The sequence below is a fragment of the Fusarium oxysporum genome, chromosome 5 (genome assembly GCF_000149955.1).
Source record: "Fusarium oxysporum f. sp. lycopersici 4287 chromosome 5, whole genome shotgun sequence".
Lineage (NCBI taxonomy): Eukaryota > Fungi > Ascomycota > Sordariomycetes > Hypocreales > Nectriaceae > Fusarium > Fusarium oxysporum.
In genome coordinates, this window is record NC_030990.1 from 2,036,215 (window position 1) to 2,056,480 (window position 20,266).

The following is a 20,266-nucleotide window of genomic DNA, read 5'->3' on the forward strand; positions in this document are numbered from 1 at the left end:
TTCTCAGCCCTGCCCTTTGTTGGCAGCCTGGTACCAGCTGAAAGGTCCTTTCTATCGCAACCCTGTTATGTATCATGGCGCCAAGCGATTACCCCCTTGGGTCACGTTGGGTGATAGAGCCGCTAGCAAAAACAACGTTGCGTCTGCGGTTGCAGTCTAAATGTGCGTATTGCCCAATGGAGCCAGAGTTGGTCCATTCGATAAACACGCTAGACATCAAGACGATTATGCCAGGGGCCTCGTCTAAGATATCGGATATCCAAACACCAAATAACCTTCGATGAGATGAGACAGGTCTACGTGATCTGAGTGCACGGGTGTTGTTCTTTGGTTCGTGACGATCAAATTTACCCGAGTACTTGGAACCACTTTGCCATACAGTGCCTCACTCGTGAGTTCAGAGTTTCAGTCAAGGTTCAGTTGTACTATCATGCTTCAGAGCGGACATGAATCCGAGTGGCCATGAACTTCAAATCTGGTCTTCGAATGAGCAACGGGCGCGACAATGCGCACGGTCGCTAGAGCGGAGGCTCCTCTTGTTGTCCAGCTGTGTCCCGTAAATTGGAGCCTCTCCTGAAAGCTTTCTCCCTCAGCGGACTCGACTTGACAAGTGACAAGAGCTGCCGCGTCAGCTAAACCTCAATGATTGAATCAAGCCCTGGCTCTTGATGCTCTGAGACCCAACTCAACTGGGTCCATACCATACCTACTCTTCCTCACCAGGAACCAGTCTGGAGAGCGAAGACCCGCTATCGGGATGCCGAAAACGCTCATTGTCTCCACCCCCATCATAGGCCATCATGAACAGGTACCTTCACCCGTCTCTGAGCGGCTCCTATTTTGACTCGTGCATCTGTTATGCTTCTTCTCAGTGGCACCGGCTTTGCTGCGTCCCGAGCTGCTAGTTGCGCGCCAAACATGCACCGGCTACCTAGCCCCGCAGCCGTGTCCATCCAGTCTACCAGTGCAGACACGGCTGTATCTAATTGCCTGTCCTGCTACCGGCCTGAGTTGCTCCGGACGCACCGGCCGAGTCCGCACACAGAAACAGAGGGGCTCTGCGCTGGTGGTACCTTGTCGCGGTACATTGACATCACAGGTTCATCTAAACTCACGCGGGACTGGGATTGATGTAAATCCACCGCTGTAAGAAGGCGGGACGCTGCGGAATAGACTCCCTGGGATTGATAAAAGGAGATTAAGATTGAGGCGTCAGATCGAACAGCACAGGGGCAGGTCTTGGCAGCGGATTGGATGCTCCCCAAAATGCTGGGGAAGATGAGCATCACTCCTCTGCCAGGCAACTCAAAGAGGTCCATTTTATCTCAGCTGTTGGTACAGTACGATACAGTGCTGTAGTCAGTTCCCAACAGGATGGTTCAAGGAAGATTCATCTTGACGATCACCGCTGCACTGGTGCTCAACACGTGTTACGTGGATTGAACATCAGTCCGTTCGTCAACCATTGCCACGGGTTCATAGAAACCAACAAAGTAAGATCTACATGCCACCATCTGGGGTGATTCAAAGCGTCGATACATATCGCTCGAGGTTATTCGAATTTCGTATGTTTTAGTGCCTGTCCGTTTCAAATGAGCCTCGAGTCCACCATAGCACGTCAACACTAGTGTCCCAATCTCGTTGCAATGTCATGGTTCACGTGAAATCCCCTTTGACTAGTTGCACTTATGATCTGAGTACGGCGTGACTGGTGGGTTGCGATAAGTCCTTGTCTTGGGAAGGATGAATCGTGGGGGCAATATTCAAGACCATGTAAGATCCTGTTCTCTGGTATTGCTAGTATGTAGGTAGACAGCTGGGATCGAGGCAGACTGTCGAGCCCGTGCATCGCCGCCTGGAACCATTGCCTCAATGCGTGCTTGATACACGCCCTGAGCATGGATTGAAAACTGTTGCCTGGATAGCGATACTTATCGGATGTTGTATGTCAAAACGTACATCCAGTGACGTTTGTGATCATGGGTTTGATCCAGTCCGGGGAAAGAAAACACCTTACTTTGAGATGGCAGGAAACAACTCAAACTCAAACCAGCGCCATCGGCTCTTCTTTCGCTGTAATATCACTAAATCCACTTGCTAATCTTGAATGCGAGATGAGATTTGATGGAACAATATCCAACTGATAAAGAATCAAAGCTGAAGCAAAGAAGATATAGTCAGGTGTGCCGTTGGGGTTGCAGTCGTTGACCGGGAATATTTTAAGGCGGGCTGGGGAATGCTGGTAGATTCTGAGACACACCCCTGCAACAAAGTCAGCGCTGAATGGCTTGATTGCCCCATTCATGGAACCGTAAACCCATAATTTTCACTCTTGATGCCCCTTCAAATCTTCACGAGCAATGAGCGTTTCCAGACTTATGACCACCAGTTCGGGCAGTCCGATATCTGCAACCCAAACCAGGACCTGCTTGTCTTTACGGACATTTTAGCCTTCTAGAAATCACAAGGAAGTTTGGCAAAGTGCAACCTCACAGCAGCCCAATCGAAGTTGAGCAGGTGTGTAACGTGGGCGTCTGTGTCAGCTCGCCTGCCAGCCCCGTAGTGATCGACAAGTCGTCAATCTCGGGTATCAGGACGAGCTAGATGAACTAGCAAAAAGAAAAACAGGCGTTGTATTGCAAGAGCGCAGGGACCGTGTATCTGAAGGGTTACGTAAAATAATGTAATTTTACAGTCGTGAGTATTGTAATTTTGAAAGTGGTGCATGGGGCGAGAGTTGCTTCCTGGAAGCCCATGTCCAAGACACTGTTTCGTGTGCTCAAAGAGCCGGATCGACACCATGAAGACAACGCTTGTCGGGATAGCGTCGGCATCGCTGACAAGGCGCAGATTCGAATGCCGGAGGGTAATGATGATCGCAAGATCTGGGAGATAATCACAATTAAAACCTCGCTGGGGCCCCTTGCGCAAGATATGTTTCAAACATCCCTTTTGGGCTTGCCCATTTCCAATTCGGAATAGTTGGTTCCATTAGGTCTTTCCCGTCAGAAAATTACCATCCCGGCAGCCTGTAGGAGGCTCGGCTGGAATCCGTATGAAGGCCAGAGGTCTTGCCTTTCGCAAGTTCCTACTACCCAACGCGAAGCACCGAGTTACTCAAGGACTTAATGATCTTGCCACTGTTCATCGAGTCCAAGTCATGGCAATATTCTTCCAGTTGTGAATTCCTTTTCTTCCGAATCATTCAATATAAAGGGATTTTTTCCTTCTTTTTCTTTAAACCAGATATTGCTTTTCCAGGCTCACGGGGCCCAAAACATCAGTACTTGGACCCCATGGATGTGCTCGTGAGAGCTGGAGCGAAAGAGCAGACTGTAGAAAGTGCCAAGGACCTGCTAGGAAACATTGGCAATATCGACAGCCAAGAACAAATCTTAATCCGTAGCGGTCTGTGACGGCTGGTCCGACCACTCTCTGGGACCCCCTATCGTTTTCGTCGTTGACCAATCCCAAGCAGCTTCCTTGTGGCCTTTTGCATTTCCTATGCTTGGTCACATCAGATTCACGGCTTAAGATAGTTTGGTGTTATTTCCGTAGCAGGTCGAATGAAGGGGAGGGTCACCCTTATCAATGACTGGCTGTATCTGGGTCTTCATGCGTCGCGGGGCGCCACTCCCATCATTGCTATAGCAAACGGGCGGGTCTATCGTGTATGTGCTCCGTATACCACTCCGTATTGCAGAGGGCACCAAGCGAAATGGCTGCAAGTGGACTGTAGATAAACTACGGACATCTTGTGTTCTCGGCATTGATGAGGGAGGCAGTTGGTTCGCGCAGAACAATCTGTCGTCGGCGTGGTCCGTTTTGGCTGGATTGTAGCGATTAAATGTTAGAGAAAGAGAGGCAACACCCTGACTCTCTATGACTTTGGAAAAGAAAGACCCCCGCATCGATCACTAGGTAGGGAAGTTAACGCGCCTACCTAATAAGGTAGTGTATATTTGAATCGCGGAAGGGCTGTTCCTTCATACCAAATCGAGGGAAGGTGCTAACCAGGGCAGCACCTTTGTTTTTTTTTTCTCGATCCCCAGGCACACTTTTCCGTCCATATCCAGAGACTAGAGCAAAAAGCCAACACAGGCACACAGCAAATCACCCACACATAACTCTAACTGATACACGATACATGGCACGGCACTGAGTTTGATCTCCCCGAAAAGGAATTCTAATAATCAGGAGCCGTTCCCCAATATGGAGGCGGCGTCGAGCTAGCAGAAGTACCACGATGGGGCAAATCTGAGCACAGGCAAAGCCACATGCGCCAAAACGTCCATTCTCAAGCGTTCAATCTAACGAAAGGCCTCTACCAGCGAAGAACTACAGTAGTCGCAGTGACTGACTGACATCAAAACCCATCCAGAAAAATTACAATGTCGCAAGATTCCAACTACACAAAGTTGGGGGCAAAGGGCTTCTTCAGCCCTTGGCTATCTACCTACCTAGGCAGGAATTGTTTAGTGCCATGGTCTGACAATTATCCGCGCTCATTATCCGCGGTCATCGGATGCTGATGCTGATGCTGATTCCTGGATACTACTACACCAAAATCATAGGCGGGCATATATGCAATGCTCTGTGGTGCCCCACGAGGGTTGAAGGACGGCACAACAGGGCAGGTGGAAAAGTACTATAGGGGACATTTTGGACTCCTTACTAGGGAAACAAAGCCGACTCGCGGCGTGCAGTTATGGCATCACTGCAACACCACTTTTGGGGGGTCATGGTGGCTCTCCGTGCCCTTTTCCAGTGAGAGTGAGAGTGACGCCGTCCCACATCGTTTTTGGAGCAGTATGATGACGGCGATGCCAGAGGTTCTCAGGGTCTTGTCGTTTGTTTGGTCTTGCATGGCCTTGTCAGTGATGAACTGTTTCTGCCCTTGTCAGAGCGCCTGTGGCATCTTTCAAGGGTTCACAACGTCAGTCAGTTGCCATCATATGCCAGGCCATCCTAGACCGTTGATGTCAATGCCCTTTTGTCACCCTCCACCGTGCGGTAAGTTATCGGTGCATGCCCACGGTATGGCGGATGAGCAATATCAATGTCAACGTCAAGGCAATGCAATGGCATGGCATGCCTCTGCTAGCCCCTAGCGTCGCCCTCAAAGGCTGTTTCAATTCCTTCACCGTCTCGCGTTCCCAGCGTTTCTTGTCTCGTTTCTGAGTTCCACCCACACTTGCTGGAGTTGCTTCATGACGTACCTTACGTCAGGGCTCTCATGGGTAAACACCCTTCCGCGACAAGGGCGTCTTGTGGCCGACGTCTCCCGTGGAGCTTTTGGCGGCTTTTAGCTCTTGTCAAGTATCTGGTACGTCTTGGGCTCTTCCCACCCTTGCCATTGCTTGTTGACGTGGGATCCCTGGCCATTCCCCATGACCAAGCGCACGACTCGACAACGCCCACTCAATTAAATCCACTCAACAAGAAGCTCTCTGCAATCCATTCCCACAACACTAGACAAGCCTATGCGGATCCCTCGATGCTGCCGTTGAGTGGCTTGAAGGACCCTCGATTCCCACCCGCCGCCCGCGTCGCAACAAGTCACCTACAGGCACGCTTCCATTTGGCTTGCGGACCCTGCATATTATGATCCCGCCCTGTCTGTCGTCCACCTCAATTCCCAGTCCAATACGTACCCAAGGTGCTCCCCTGCCTTGCAATTCATCTCAGACCCTCCACATCAGTGGCGTTCGTGAGTTGCTTGGATAGCGGGGGTCCCTTTGCAAACTGCCGTCCGTAGCCTTGCCCACCTTCACTTGTCTGTTCTCTGTCAGTCTTCAGCTCTGAGCACACCCCTCTCCATAGACATCCTATGCCACCTTGTGTACACCGTAATCCTTCTCGTCTGCCATCGACGCACCCCCTCTGGACAGAAGAACAAGTTAGTGGTGTTTAGTGTTCTTTTTGGTAGGATCAGGCCTTGAACTGCTACTTGAATAATCAATTGTTTTAATGATCTGAAGTCTCCCATCTTCAAATCTATTGATGCCATCATAGCAGGTGTTTATGTATTCTTTTCTTGCTGTCTCATGAATCTACATCATCTCCGGCCTGGCACTGGTAGACCTTGAGGGTTTCTTCTAGGATTTCTGATCTAAATCTCTTCAAAAGTCGCTGATCTTTGCGCTGTCTGGCACCGCGGACGCTACTATCTGGGTGCCGTGGACTGTCAAGTCAAGTCAAGTCAAGTCAAGTCGATTTGTGGATTAGATGACTGTCTCCATCATCTTATGCAGCCCACAACCCCCTGGTTTGCTGCTTGACCTGGCTACTTGGTCCTACGACCCTACCTCATCGCACTAACCCTGTCGCTTCAGCCATTGTGAAAAGACGTCGGCCTGCCGATCACTTAGACCAGAGTCGTCACACCTTTTTTTTCTTTCAGAGACGGGGGAACTCCACTCTTCTCCCGCAGCCCAGCCCGTTTCCAGAGGCAGATTGACGCACGTCAATTCGCACCCAGACACTTAAGACTTCGCTGATCCCACCTTGGCCCCGACTCAACTCCCCATATCATCTCCAACCTGGACGGGATCTTCTGTCTCTGATCTGTATCACCGACTTGGCTTTTATTCTAGTTAGGATCCCGCATCTGATCAACAAACCTTTTTTTCCCCTCTACCACGCATCTGCCCACCGATCTATGTTGATATTGCACATCAACCACTACACTTCACATCACCATTATCACATACCAATATGACCATGACGCTCGACACCACTCAGCAACGGTTTGGGCCTTCGTTGAATTTCGACTATTCAGCGCCTGCACAACCGCCTGCATTTTCGAACCCATGGTCCTCGTCTTCACCATCACAGCATCCTCCTGCTGGGAGCAGTCTCTTTGTTGGTAGCCAACCTGCCCTCAACCCAAGCATCATGGCCGGAAAGCCACCCCAAAGTCGTGCGAGCACTAGCAGCACTTCTTCAATGGCCTCATACGGAGGCGCAATGCCCGTCCCCAACACATCTGCAGGTAAGTTTAAGATGCTAGCATCGACAACAAATGATAAATTTACTAACAAGATCACATAGATCTTCTTAGCATTAACAGAATGCAAACAACATCTGCTGCTTATGGAGATCCCACTTACACTACATCTGCCTCTCCTGTCAACCACCAATTTGCACCTACATCAGCTGCCCCCTATGACACGCTGGGCTACGCACCCGCTCCTGTGCGCCCCCCACCCTTTGGTCTCGCTCCGGCTGATGACCACGCCAGAAGATACTCACAGCAGTAAGTATCCTCGACCGGACAGATCTATCCCTTACTGACGCTAGGGGCAGTAGCATCCAGGATGAACGGAGGAGCTTTGCAGATGCTCTCGATGCCAGCCATGGCATGCTGGCCATGAGCCAGGAGACACCTCGACCTATCTATGGCGCGCGAAGTGATCGATCCTCTGTTGATTCCTATGGATTCCCTTCTACCCACTCAACTAGTTCTTCTATCTCTTCCAGCGGTAACTTTAGCTCTTACTATGGCGATTCCGTTTCTGATTACTCAACTGCGGGTTCTGATATTGAGTCGGTGTCTTCGAGGACTTTACCCAGACCTCAAGGCCTGATGGGCTCCCAGATCCCGCCTGCCCCCCAGTCCATGATGGGCCAGTTCAGCTCCAAGGTTTCATCCAGCACACAGAAGAAGCATAAATGCAAGGTCTGCGATAAACGATTTACTCGACCCAGTTCTTTGCAAACCCATATGTACAGCCACACAGGCGAGAAGCGTATGTTCCCTTTCACCAAGAGCACGCTCCACTCACTAACAAAATGCAGCTTTTGCTTGTGAGGTTGAAGGATGTGGCCGACATTTCTCAGTTGTTTCCAATCTTCGACGCCATCGAAAGGTTCATCGTGGTGACGCTCGCTCTGAGGCTGGCTCTGAAGACCATCACTCGGACTAGAGACGTTCTACGACGGTCTAAAACCCTTCGATCAAACACATTCATGACGAGCACAGGACACACGTGAAGGAGACTGGAACTTGAAGAGAGGCGATGCAACGACAGTCAAAGTGACCGACTGGTTGGTGACAAATCGCATTGTTTTATCACCTGCAAATATTATTACAACACGGCTCAGCGCGGCATAGAGAAATGGGACAGAAAAGGATGAGAAATCATGGGGGTGGGGACGAGGAGGACAGCGACGGTGTATACGATTCGAGTCTATCGCTTACGGTGCATGGGGTTCTTGGCCCTTAAACTCTGGATTTCACTATTGGTATTTTGGGATGGGAATGGGCGGAGTGCTGGGCCGACCTACCGATACCCTTCCACGCGGCGTTTATGGAGTTGACCAAGCTATGGTCCTGTCGTTATTCATGTTTGGGCACACGATGCCTTGAGCTATACTTCGAAGCGATCGTTCATGCCCTTTATTTTAGGGCACCTGTTATCCTCTCAACAATAAGGCACTGTGAGCCCAGGGCATTACTGAGATAGCCACGGACGAGCTTTGAGGGGAGGCTTGTACTACTAGTTTCATATTTATGGTCATGATATACCCAGTCCGGACCATGCACAGCCTGATCTGTTGATAATGGGCCAGGGGCTTCACAGGACAAAAGACAGACCAGGGTGTTGGCAAGATGTGGGCACGACAATGAAGTTGATGAGAAGAGGTGCAGACTATAGAGTGCAAGCAGTCTTACAAGAATTACACTTGAGATTAAAACTCGATTATGTTGTGACACATGAAGTGACTTTTTTGACCGCCTTGTCAACTGATCAGATAAATTTCACAAGATACATAAATTTGTTGCACGGCGTGGTCAGAGACACAGGGAAAAAAGTTGAACACTTTCCACCATGATGGGAATCTGTGAGAATGCCATGCTCTGGTGGCAATGTACAGGTCTGGGATAAAACATGACTCGCCAGTAGATAGCAGCCGAAAAGAAAACCAGTCGTGCTGTGTCAAGGATCGTAAAGGGGCTCAGCAATAAGCGCGAAGGCGGCTGGACGGTCTCCCACTCCCCTCCATCTCGCAGTCAGGTTACGAGATAGCCGCAAGAGGTGACCCTGGCCTGCGTCAAACGAGGCGAGGCGGTATTGCCGAGGGAGCTAATGTAGAGAGAGAACTGAGAAATGTCAAATTCAACGTCAAAGCCACTTGTTGTCGATGATAGCGAAGATGGATGGATTGAGGACGAGCACTTGAGACACAGACGCGTAATGCAGCCCCTATTCCTTCTACCAGCGATTCTTTAACGCAAATGAATTTGCAGCAAAAGGAGCAGACGGACAGGAGAGGAAGGACAGGAACAATTGGTTGACCATCCCTGCACCTGGTCTGTTATTGCCTGTCGATCATGACCTAGAATAGCAGACGCCGGCGTTTCAAGTTGTGTACATCCCTACCGCAAGAGGTATCGTCATTGAGTCGATGGCATTGTCAAGACCGGACAAGCTTTGTGGGGGTGGAAAGGCAGGGAGGGAGTCAAAGGTGTTGGTAGATTAACTTCGAAACGTGAGATTGAGATTGGGTTGGCTTGGGAACTGAGGGTCCTTTCGGAGTTTGAGCAAGGGGACGTAGGGGGAAAGTAGGGGACCCCCCGGAGGATATGGTCCAAAGGGTTGAGCCTCGGTTTTGACATCCGTGGGTGAGTGGATGAGATGATGGCCTTAGCATGTATTCAGCTTAGCTTGCGAGAGGTCCTGGATGGTGTTATTGGGTGTTGCATTGATGCTGCTTAAGAAGGTTTGTTAGAAGTCAACTAGAAGGTTTTTAACTAGAGATAAACATGAAATGAATGGCTCTAGATACGACATTGTACATGTAAAGTTGTAATCGATTGATTAGAAATTGGTTCTATATCCGTTTTCGATCTATCATCAGTCAGTCAGTCAGTTAAAAGACTGTATCATCTCTTAGCAGACTTAGCTTACTGCTCATGGGATTCAGTGGAGTCAACAAGGGAATTGCCCATCTTCCATTTGTTAGGGTCTATAATTCCCTTTTTTTTTTTTTTTGTGCTCAGATTCCGCATTCCCATCTCATTCTCTCATTCTCATTCCCCAATCCCCCCCCCCCCAATATTTCACTAAATCCTTGTCTTTCGCAGCCGGCTCCCCATTCGTTAAACGCGTTACACCCTGTTTGTTGGGTTGAAAATCGATCTGATTGCAAGCCACAAACTGGGATGCTGGACAGCGGGAGAGAGATATCGGGTTCAGCTCATGCCATGTCACCAAAAGAAGTTGCATTGCAATTGAAGATGGTCGGTCGCTGATGGCACGTATAAGTACAGTAATATATTCTGTGGTGCCAGCAGCTCGACAATTACTACACATGGCCGAGATTGATATGTAGTGTAAAGGAATTGCTAATCGCCGACCGAGGCGCCCTGTTACAGACGATGCATGTGGGGAGACTCTTCCTCCACTTGCGATACGCTCGTTCGGATTACTCGATCAGTTCAATAATATCCATCAACTCACTCATCCATGTCCAGCCTCCACGCTGGGCAATTTACCCTCTGTGGCAAAAAGGACGCGCGCGACATGGCCAAAGTATGTACTGTATGTATCGTTCAACTGCAATGTTCGCTGCGACAGTGGAGGCTGGCAGCCGAAATAGACGAAGGGGTTCTCGTGCTATAGGGGTATGTACTGTACTGTAATAGCTGCTGTGCCATGTCACGGCTTTGGTGATATGGCATATGACGTCTCTCACGGCTGAGATGTGAGCGCCCGGGTCGCGGAACCCAAGAGATCCGGCGCCGTAATGGCGGATTCACCTTCACGGCATGGGATGGGACTGGCCGATTTGTGAGACACAGTTCACAACGGCGCTCCGAGGCGGTGCAAACGACCTTTGGGGTTGGACAGATTGAGAGAGTGCATGACCGTGGTCAGTACCCTTGGGGCGAATTCTTGGTGTCGCGTTCCTCAACTTAGAATAGGCACAGAGTTTGGTATACTTGGAGAATTAGAGTACCGTCAAAGTCGTTTAATCGCCCCATTTTAGCACCATAACTCAACCCTGAAGCCGTTGGCAAAATGACTGCTTATCCATCGCCTCCTTTCGATCACAGCTTTTGCCTCACACGAGGTGCGTAATGTCGTCGTCGTACAGTACTTTCATGTTGACGATGCCACATGCTCTACTCATTATGCACCATTCGTAAAAGGAAGGAAAAGGGACCTCAGATTGATTAGAAGGATTCCAAAACAGCGATAATGACGGCGGTCGTGGGTCGAGCAGTGACGTCGACGGAGAAATTAGACTCGTCGTCCGCGTTTGAGATTCTGCCACGGACTCTGGCCTCTGCGTAAAGCAGCGCCGATGATGGGATCTTCAGGGTCCTTCTTATTAGGGGGCTAGTACCAATTCAGCTTGGGGTTGTGGATTGGAGAGAGTCAGGGAAAAGTCAGAAGCGACAGCAATGGCAATAGGTAGCAATAGCAATAGCAATAGCAGGGGTGGTGACATTTCTTCTCGGTGTGTTTCCTGGTTTGTGACGTGGAGTAGGATAAGCTAGCATGTAACCAAATCAAATCAATCAAACAGTTATGTTGTACAGAGTTGGGTAAGTATACAGACACAGCTGAGAAAAGAGAGGGTCGGCCGGCCACTGTGGGAAAATTAATGGGGCGTGGAGAGATGGATTGAGCGACTTAGACGCGAAACTTGTTTTCCCCTCTCCTTGTCTGCTTGTTCCTATCTTGCATCTACGTGTGAGGGACAATCCATGGTTGGGTTGGGCTTGCTACTGCATGATGAAATAAATGCCTAATTGTCTTACGGAATATGGAGCTATACCATATTGAACCATCTGATATCGTCCTGCGCAAGTAGGCGGTAGGTATAGTATAATTTCTTTTCTGGCTGTTGGGATTGAGTTAAGTTTTGGACCCAGAGACAGTTGTAGCTACTCCTTACGTACAGTAACACTGAATGAAGTGGTTAGGCATTTAGCAGTTCACATCCGTCTTTACGATTCGTCTAAGCCCACAATTCTGACTGCTACTATGTTGTGCTAAGCATTGAAAGTTTGTTTTGGCCGCGGCAGTGTTTAGCTCTCAGCTCTCATCATACATAGAAACTGCCTCTGTAGGGGAAAAAAAAAAAACGTTGAAATGTAATGGGGGCCGTGACGTCAGAGGCTGCGGTAAGGGTCCCCGGCTCCGTTGCTGCGAAGACCCGGCCGAGCTCCACCCGCTAAACGTCATCGATGAGCTTGTTCATTCGCTGCCGCAGATGGCCGAACAGGGACAAGCGCTCTGTACCCACTTTCTTCCCTTTTGACTTTTGCATGTGGGGAGAGTGAGGGTGGGGGCGTCCTTGGGGCGTGAGTGTAGAGGACTTGTCCAAGATACATGACAGGGGTGGCTGACGGGTTTAATTTATTTGCGTTTAGTCTCTGATTGATGCCGGGACATGGGTGGGTTTGGCTGAAGCCGGGCTAGTCAGGCTACGCTACGCTTTGAGCTAGGGTACAGTAACCAGTCTGCCAGAGCAGAGGGCAGAGAATATCAGAAGCCGGATGTGGTTCTTTGTCTAGGGACAAACATCACCACTAGGCAGCCTCTTAACCCATCATGTCCCAATTGGTGAGCTTATTGATTGCTGAATGATGCTGGCCTCATCTGATAGGGATAAGTTATACAGGCAATTTACCACAATCCTAGCTAAGAGTCTCTTTTTCGTATCACTGTTGTCATCACGCATCCGAAACCAACATTACTCTATGGCATATACCACTCTGTGATGCCATTACATTATCACTTCCGTGGTCACCTGTCGGACTGGGTCCGGCAGTACCACAGTATAGTGTGTGCTCAATGTAGCGTGAACCACCCATCACCACACTCTCACAGTCTTGTCACGAGTAGTTAGTACAGTGCTGTCGTCGTGTAATTGGGCACACGACTAAAACGAGGCCCATGGGGATGCTAACTCAAGTCAACTACATGCAACCAAGCTCCCCCTCCTGGAAACCATGCCAGCCAGCCCATCTGTCAATGGCCAGACACTTCATCCTCGTTTTGCCACTCCAGGAACACTCACGAATCGAAAGGGGAGAAAACCCCAGGCTTGTTCTAGCATGCACACTGTGATACTGTATACAATGTCTCAGCCTTGGTCACCCAAAGTGGAAACAACACCAACCGCTCTATCGACGGATGTCTACATACCCGCATTCCCTCCAAACGCTAACGATACCTTGGAGCGCTAGGTTTCTCGGCTTTTCAAGCTAGCAAGCCTCGCGAGAGACACAAGGAGCAACAAGGTTGAGTGAGACACGAAACGAAACAAAAGAAAGTCTGCCAGTTCTTCCCTACCTCCTAGCTTCCCTCGTACATGCCAGGCAACTGTTGTAGTACCTCAGATAACTGCAACTTAATCCCCTACCTGCTAAGACTGCTCCTTGGCTTCCACGGGGGCCAAGCTTTACTTTTTTCGGCATTGACTTCTTCCGTGGCTTGCACTTGAGATGGTGTCCTTGCGCTGCCATTTCTACCACTCGGCTCTTCTGGCGGTGGATTCTGACGTCCTCTAAGATAGGCTATTCTCAATCCAGCGCACCGCAATTCAGTCTCCTTCCCATTCCCCTGATGGCATTGCTGAGAATGCCATCCTCTTTTTCACTTACCTAGTTTATGCTTACGACTCGAACAGAGAAGAGGGCATGTTCTTCCAATCACCATAGCAGATATTCAGGTACTCAATTGACTATACACCTCCTTTCATTCTAGCAATCATTCTAATCAATCAAAATCTCTACATGTGTGAGAAGAATTTGTGAGCCTCTAATAACCCCTGGAAGATCCTCTCTGTCCCACCCCGCTTTCCTCTGTGTTTGGGTGTTTATCTCCAACTCCCTTCTGATACCCTCCGTCACCTGACCCTCCTCTAGCTCTTCCTTGCTGACTAAATTAATCACCACCCACCATCCTTCTCCTCATCTCGATTCACTTTGACTATCCCGGCCTCTATCAGTAACGCTCATTTGTCGTCGGCTTTTATTTCCTTGTCTCTTAGCAGATTCATCTCCACACATGCTGCTCTTCTTCAAGGATAAGCAATTGGGCGGGGTTTAGGCCCTTCAGTTGGTTGCTCTCCCGTCCCAGCATCCAACCGATGTGACGTGTGAATCCAGTTCTGCTTTTGCTTTGACAATCGCGCAGCGAGAAATTGTCAAAAGGTAAGATATTGTGCCAAATCCGTTTATTCTGCGCCTTGGCATGTCCAAACCTCAGCCTTCTCGGGGAGATCTGCACGCCTTTGATCTGATCATCAAATAAGCAACCGTTGCGGCCGCACATCACAATCACTTGAGAGTTATAAGCGCGGATTAAGGTGCAGGATCACAGCCAATATCTCAACAGAAGCAAGCCTCAAAGCAAAAAAGTTAACGGCGTGTAAGCTCGATTGTACGTGAGGGACAGCCTTCCAACATAGTTCAGCTGGTCTTGAGACCTACACTACGGCTTGTTCTGTCCTCCTACATAGTGCTAGGGCGACACAAGGCCGGGGCCCCGGGCAGAGTTCTCTTTTCTTCTTAACAGTCTCTCACCCTGAAATCGGTTGGTTTGGTTTGCATGAGATAGCTTCAATTATGGATGCTATGAAATCATCGTGGACAGAAGTGTTCTTACATCTCGATGACCCTTGGCAAGTGTCTGAGGACCGGTGGCTGGCTTCCAAAGGCTGCAAGACCACTTCGATGACCTTGGCAGATATCAGCAACGATAACATCGTGAATGATGCCAGCCAGCCTGCCAGTGGAGGTGAATAGGTTGGTCTGTGGATGGCTCCCGTTCCATCTTTTGGACAACAGCTCCCAAGCGCGAGAACCAAGAGCTTGAGACAAAACCCATATCACAAATAAGCTACATTTGCATCTTGTCACTTCTGACGTCTTTTACAAGCCTTACATACACAGCCATGCACCCTGGTGCACGGTAAAGACAATGCTAACACGGGGAGCACGGCACATGAAGCACAACAAAACATCATGATAAGAATTCCATCTTGAGCCTTGTACTGAAGCACACACACCAGGTGTCTCCACCAGAAGATCCAACAAATGCCCACGTGCAATAACAAAGATGACACGCCTTTACTCTGTATGGAAAAAGAGAGACGTACGTGGGCTTCAGTCCAGATTTCCCCCTCCGCATATAGCCACTCAGAGGCACAAGAAGATACTTAGTGAGTGTCGATCACACCGTGCCTCCCCCTCTCCATCGAACTTGCGCGCGTCCCTTGCTGGTATTGTCGACTCAATGCCCAACCACCTTTGGCTTGTATTCAGAACCAAGAAAATGTCGAGGTAACAACTCCGTGACACGATCCAAAGGTTGGGCGGCATGGGCCTCTCCTTCCCCTCTCCCCTGACTCAAGGCGAGGACGACAGGAACATGGGGAGATCCCTATGGATGAAATCTGCATCTGCCGGAGTCTTGCTCAAAAGTTCCCCTTGAAGTGTGGATGAGCCGCGGGTCCGGGCGTTGACTACCGAAGAAGTGCAAATGGTTCCATCCGTGCATGATGGCCTATTAGTTCGATGATACATCCTACTCTATCTGACTCTGAGAAGTCATCACACGTGCGGTGTAGGTACAGACAAAGTCGTGGGTATGGATAGCCAATCCAAACCAGCCTTCCATGGCTTTGAAGATCTTTCAGGCCCAAGCGTCCGGCTGAGATTCATGGCGACCTGAAAGGTAACATGCTCAATTCGCCAATGTTACTTTCGGCTGCTGACTTATGGAGAATCCTTTGGTGAGAGGACAGTCAATAAATCGCCGCCAAGCTAATGTCTAGCTAAACTGCTGCCTTCGGATGATCGTCGCTCTTCTTAATGAGGTGAAACCACCAGCTCGGTTGAAGGACCCCAAAACTCTGCTTCATCCCTGTAGCTGTAGCGAACATGCGAAGTCGGCGGCTCCGCTGTGAGGTGAGGTGAGATGAGAATTGAAATGAGTGCTACACCAGTCTTGGCAAATCATCCGTTCATTGACCCAGCAAGCGGTCAACACTCAGATCATTGTTAGGTAAAAGGGGTTGGAAAGCAAGTCGACATCGTTCACATGGTTGTGAGACAGGAGATTAGCACTCGGTGTAGTGCAACCAGACATTCGAAACATTGAAGCCGTTTTTATTATCTATCAGAACGCCCTGACGCATGCAATGACCCCCTATCAACGTACAGCATTCCAAATTACTAACCTCCCCAAATCCATACCTAACGCAAGAAAAGAAAAGTCCTTGGAATAAACCCCTGCTATCACCAATGGAAGCATCCTCGTGAAGCCAATCGTCCCTGTCTATACAAACTCTTACAGCACAATCGCCAGCTCCGGTCTATCCATCTTGTCTTCATCAAGATTTGGATAATATGGCACCATCGCGTCAGCCCCCTGAACGTATGCATCGTTGTACAAGCGCCAGTATGGGGTTCTGACCTTTCTTGCCGGATGGAACAGGCCCGCCCAGACGTAGTTGAGCACCAGGCCTGGCCCAACTGCCATTCGAATGGCCTCAATGGCCTCCACGATACGATCGATGACATGTGGGCTAGTCTCAAATAGATTCGGGTACAGAAGGTTGAGGAGGTGCACCATAGCATCCTCGCATCCAAGACCAACCACGCCCAAAGCAATATGCTTGACGACGGAAGCCGCTGTTTGACGGTGAACCTGATCACGGTCGATGAGAGCGTCTTCCAATAAAGGAGTCACTGCGTAAACGTAGTCCTTTGCCATCTCGCCAATATACTCGAAAAGGAAGGAAAGTGACTTGAGCACACCATTCTGCACGTTGAGCTCTGGGACACGATATTCGTTCATGAGAGCAGGAAGAACTGTAAAGGGAGCACAAGTTTCGGCTACGATACCAATGGCAACAGCCGTGTTAACACGGGACTGGCGCTCCTGCACTCGAAGGTTGTTCAACAGAGTTGCCAACACATCCTGAGGACCAATAGCTTTGGCAATGAAACCAAACGTATTGTTCGCAGCTCGTCGAATGCCCTTCTTGTGAGCCTTGAGCATATCCAGCAGCTCAAAGCAGATTCGCATCCATTCTCGGGCATTGACGCTCTCAGGTCCCCGATCCGCAATACGGCCGACAAGGTCAATCGTATTCTCCTGAACCTTTTCGTGACGGTTTCGCAGAATAGGGGTCAGTCGTGGGAGCAGCTCCTTGATGGGTGGTTGCATCTGCGCAATACCAACAACTGTGACAATAGACCGCAAAGCACCCAAGATAGATCCGAGAACTTCGGGATATTCTTCGCCCAGATACTCGTAGAGCACAACACCCAGCTTACCCATGAGGGCATCCTCGCCACACTGCTTCATAACCATAGCAATTCGGGAGATCAGATCTGCTGCCTGTTGTCGAACCGTCGCCGATTTGTTGTTGAGTCGCCATAGAATAGTACTGACGATTTGAGGGATGTAGGGCTTGCAGCGGGTTCCCAAAGCATTGACAACAGAGCCAAAGCCGTTAAGCATAATAATGTCTTCGACGCTCTGCTCCTGGAACGCGTGAAGGATACCGTCAACAAGTCGCTCTTCTAGGCGCTCGCCGATATCTGCTGCGCCCAAGCTTGCAACGATCTTCTCCACCGTTTCGACAGTCATTTTTCGGTATGGTTCGCTCTCGTCCTTGAGGTTGTTGACGATCCTCTCCACGATTTCGCTGACTCCAACCTTTTGGCCAATGTCGACAGTTGTTTCCACCACTTGTCGATAGTTTCGCTTATCCAAGGCCATTCTTCGTACCCAGAAGCTCTTAAAAAACTCGTCCAAAACGTGTTCCTTGAGGTATCCTGCAGTGACACCATCTGTCCCAGCACACTGAGAGACAACCTTGAGAACCACCTTCTTCATTTCTTCGTCGGGTGAGGAGAATTCGCGAAGCAGGATCTCCATGATTTGGCTGGTATAGTAGTTGGCATACTCCTCGTCCATCAGGGGAATGATGTATCCAACAGCCTTGAGGAAACCTGCAAGACCTTTGCCTCGCTGCTTGCGGGCGCCCGTCCATAGAGGGTTAAGGATGTCATCGAAACTCTCGATACCATAAGGGTTAGAGGCCTCAGCCAATGCGGCAATGGCCAGACTGGTGACTGTCCTGACCTTTGTCTGTTCATCGTTGAGGTTAGGCCCAATACACTCAACAAGACCCTTGAGGTGAGGAAGCACAGCACAGCCCATCAGAATAGGGATTTGCTGAACAATCTTCACACCTGTGTGGCGGGCTTGCCATGACTTCTTGCTTCTGCAGACAGCCCTGAGGAAGGGTAGCAAAGCAGGGATGCCAAGGGCTGACGCTACCACCGCAAAGGCTCGTGCTGTTGTGTTCCGGACGTATTCATCGACGTGATCGATATCAGGTCGCATGGTGCTGATCATGGTAGCAAGACCAGCAGCCTTGCTCAGGTTAGAGATGATTTCTCGTCCCTCCACTCTGGCGTAGTAGTCTTGGTCGATGAGTAATGGCTCGATAACAACCAGGATCTTGTGGACGTAGGGGCGCACAAGGTCATCGAGCTTGTAGAGAATTCGGTCAATAACTTTCACCAGCAAATGGCGCTCTTGGTCCTCCAACGTCTTCTCCATGAGTAGGGGCAGGATTTGGTCAAACAGGGGACCAGCTCCGAATTGCCTGGCATTGTCGGTAATCTGGCGAAGAGCAGTCTTCCTCATGGGGGGAGTACCGTTCTTGATCTTCAACAGAAGCCTCATGATCTTCCTCTCTTTCAGCTCTTCAACCGTTAGAGCATTCTCATCAGAGCCATCGGTGAGCTTTCCGAAATATGCCATGTCTTCGGCTTTGAAGAACTGTAGGTCGCCTACTCCGGGAATCTCAGCAGGCATTGGCTTTCCACTGAAGCGTACTTGTTCAGGATCTTGCATCATGAAGCCTGATTGGGGAGCAGGGGTGGCCATAAGCTTGTGTGCTGGAGCGCGGACAGGTTCGTAGCCAGGAGGAGGCTCAAGGATCTTGTAACCATCGCTTTCGCCAGGTAGGAGGAGGTCGAGTTCTTCGTCGCTGAGAGGCATGTTTCGACCAATGTCGGTACCAAAAGTTGTTGGCAAAGTGGGTGCGGATGATGGGTGCGCAGGAGTAGCTAGCCCTGTGTTGCCCATGGGCGTAGCAGAAGGGGCCTGATCCCATCGCGAACGCTTCTTAGAAACCTCTGCTCCAGGTGCAGGAGCTTGGTCCCATCGCGAACGTTTGGGTTTCGCTGCTTCGCCGGCCTCAGCCGTATCATCCTCGGCGGGTGCCGACGACACATCCCATCGCTTCTTGCGCTTCCGAGCAGTCGAAGAAGCCTCGGTAGCTTCAGCTTCGGCATTACCATCTGTTAGCATGGGCTGTGCATCGCCGTCATCACCAGTCTTGCCCTCCTGCTTCGCTTTGATAGCTTGCAAAACGCGCTGCTCCTCCCTTTCTAGTTCACGAGCCTCCATAATCTCGCGATAACTGGTGCCATTCTCGGAAGCGCCAGCCTGGCGGTTCGCGGCAAAGGGATCGGCGCGTGTGGGAGTGAGGGCGCGATTGAATCGGCGCTTTTGATAATCTGTCTCACGATCGACGATTCGACCACTCTTCTCGCCTTTCCCAGCAAGGATATCATCTTCCTCCACGCCACCTCCACGAGCGAACTCATCAATCATCTCTCGCGATGCGGTATACTGGCCAATTAGCCGTCGCGTATTGTCACCATCGCCCATCTCTTCATCGTCGTCACCCATCGGTAGCGAGGTGTGATACCCGGAAAACCTATCAGCTCCATCACGATCGTAGAGGGTACTGTCGGCGCTGTCGGTCAACTTCTGCTTAGTATCGTCGACTCGCTGATTTGCTGTATCAAAGGTTCGCGAACCCTTGTTACCAGCAGAGGCAGCATTTCGCTCCTGCTGGAGCTTCTTGATGGTCTCGAAATCCGCGTCAGACATTTTCGATTATGACATTCGCAGCTTCATCCCGGTTCGAGAGGACAAGGGGCGCTCGGAGCGTTATCGTTGCGCATGGAGAGGTGAAAATAGACGATGGGTGATCGCAAAATTACACTCCTTGACGAAGCTTTCCTAGGTTGGGGGGGCGATCTTCTCCACCCGAGTTTTAGCCGCTTGCTTAGATTCATGCATGTGCCCGCTTACTGGAAGAGGCAAATTGTCAATACTGCTTTGACCTCTGGTAACCACATCAGACATTGGTAATAAGTATTACACATGACGAATAGTGAACTTGGAGTGAAAGGAGCTTTAGGATT

General features: G+C 50.1%; 8 protein-coding genes across 9 annotated transcripts; 4 read left to right on the forward strand and 4 right to left on the reverse strand.

Annotated features, from left to right (window-relative positions):
- Window positions 1–651: 651 nt before the first annotated feature.
- On the reverse strand, window positions 652–774 carry FOXG_18174 (uncharacterized protein; the record flags this gene model as incomplete). Its single annotated transcript, XM_018398224.1, has 1 exon — window positions 652–774. The coding sequence occupies one exon, from the start codon at window positions 772–774 to the stop codon at window positions 652–654; it is 123 nt and encodes a 40-aa protein (XP_018234722.1).
- A 2,296-nt stretch (window positions 775–3,070) lies between these two features.
- Window positions 3,071–5,271, reverse strand: FOXG_18175 (uncharacterized protein). The gene has a single exon (XM_018398225.1). The coding sequence runs from the start codon at window positions 3,909–3,911 to the stop codon at window positions 3,531–3,533; it is 381 nt and encodes a 126-aa protein (XP_018234723.1). The 5' UTR covers window positions 3,912–5,271; the 3' UTR covers window positions 3,071–3,530.
- Window positions 3,297–3,416, forward strand: FOXG_18176 (uncharacterized protein; the record flags this gene model as incomplete). Its single annotated transcript, XM_018398226.1, has 1 exon — window positions 3,297–3,416. The coding sequence occupies one exon, from the start codon at window positions 3,297–3,299 to the stop codon at window positions 3,414–3,416; it is 120 nt and encodes a 39-aa protein (XP_018234724.1).
- Window positions 4,028–5,259, forward strand: FOXG_18177 (uncharacterized protein). Its single transcript, XM_018398227.1, has one exon. It carries the CDS (start codon window positions 4,590–4,592, stop codon window positions 5,109–5,111), a length of 522 nt encoding a protein of 173 aa, XP_018234725.1. The 5' UTR covers window positions 4,028–4,589; the 3' UTR covers window positions 5,112–5,259.
- A 49-nt stretch (window positions 5,272–5,320) lies between the features above and the next one.
- FOXG_01756 (uncharacterized protein) lies at window positions 5,321–8,714 on the forward strand. 2 transcript variants are annotated; one of them, XM_018378757.1, is made up of 4 exons: window positions 5,321–6,994; window positions 7,054–7,258; window positions 7,309–7,751; window positions 7,801–8,714. In XM_018378757.1, the coding sequence occupies exons 1-4, from the start codon at window positions 6,718–6,720 to the stop codon at window positions 7,926–7,928; spliced, it is 1,053 nt and encodes a 350-aa protein (XP_018234726.1). In that variant the 5' UTR covers window positions 5,321–6,717; the 3' UTR covers window positions 7,929–8,714. The 2 variants fall into 2 exon arrangements, with proteins under 2 accessions (XP_018234726.1, XP_018234727.1); XM_018378758.1 differs by having other exon boundaries at window positions 7,465–7,751.
- On the reverse strand, window positions 5,680–6,339 carry FOXG_01755 (uncharacterized protein; the record flags this gene model as incomplete). Its single annotated transcript, XM_018378756.1, has 3 exons — window positions 5,680–5,883; window positions 6,058–6,184; window positions 6,323–6,339. The coding sequence occupies 3 exons, from the start codon at window positions 6,337–6,339 to the stop codon at window positions 5,680–5,682; spliced, it is 348 nt and encodes a 115-aa protein (XP_018234728.1).
- A 5,876-nt stretch (window positions 8,715–14,590) lies between the features above and the next one.
- Window positions 14,591–14,770, forward strand: FOXG_18178 (uncharacterized protein; the record flags this gene model as incomplete). The annotated part of the gene is made up of 1 exon (XM_018398228.1): window positions 14,591–14,770. The coding sequence occupies one exon, from the start codon at window positions 14,591–14,593 to the stop codon at window positions 14,768–14,770; it is 180 nt and encodes a 59-aa protein (XP_018234729.1).
- A 1,210-nt stretch (window positions 14,771–15,980) lies between these two features.
- FOXG_01757 (uncharacterized protein) lies at window positions 15,981–20,253 on the reverse strand. Its single transcript, XM_018378759.1, has 2 exons — window positions 20,154–20,253; window positions 15,981–20,102 (listed from the first exon to the last, which is right to left on the reverse strand). The coding sequence occupies exon 2, from the start codon at window positions 19,947–19,949 to the stop codon at window positions 16,317–16,319; it is 3,633 nt and encodes a 1,210-aa protein (XP_018234730.1). The 5' UTR covers window positions 19,950–20,102; window positions 20,154–20,253; the 3' UTR covers window positions 15,981–16,316.
- Between the last annotated feature and the right edge of the window lie 13 nt (window positions 20,254–20,266).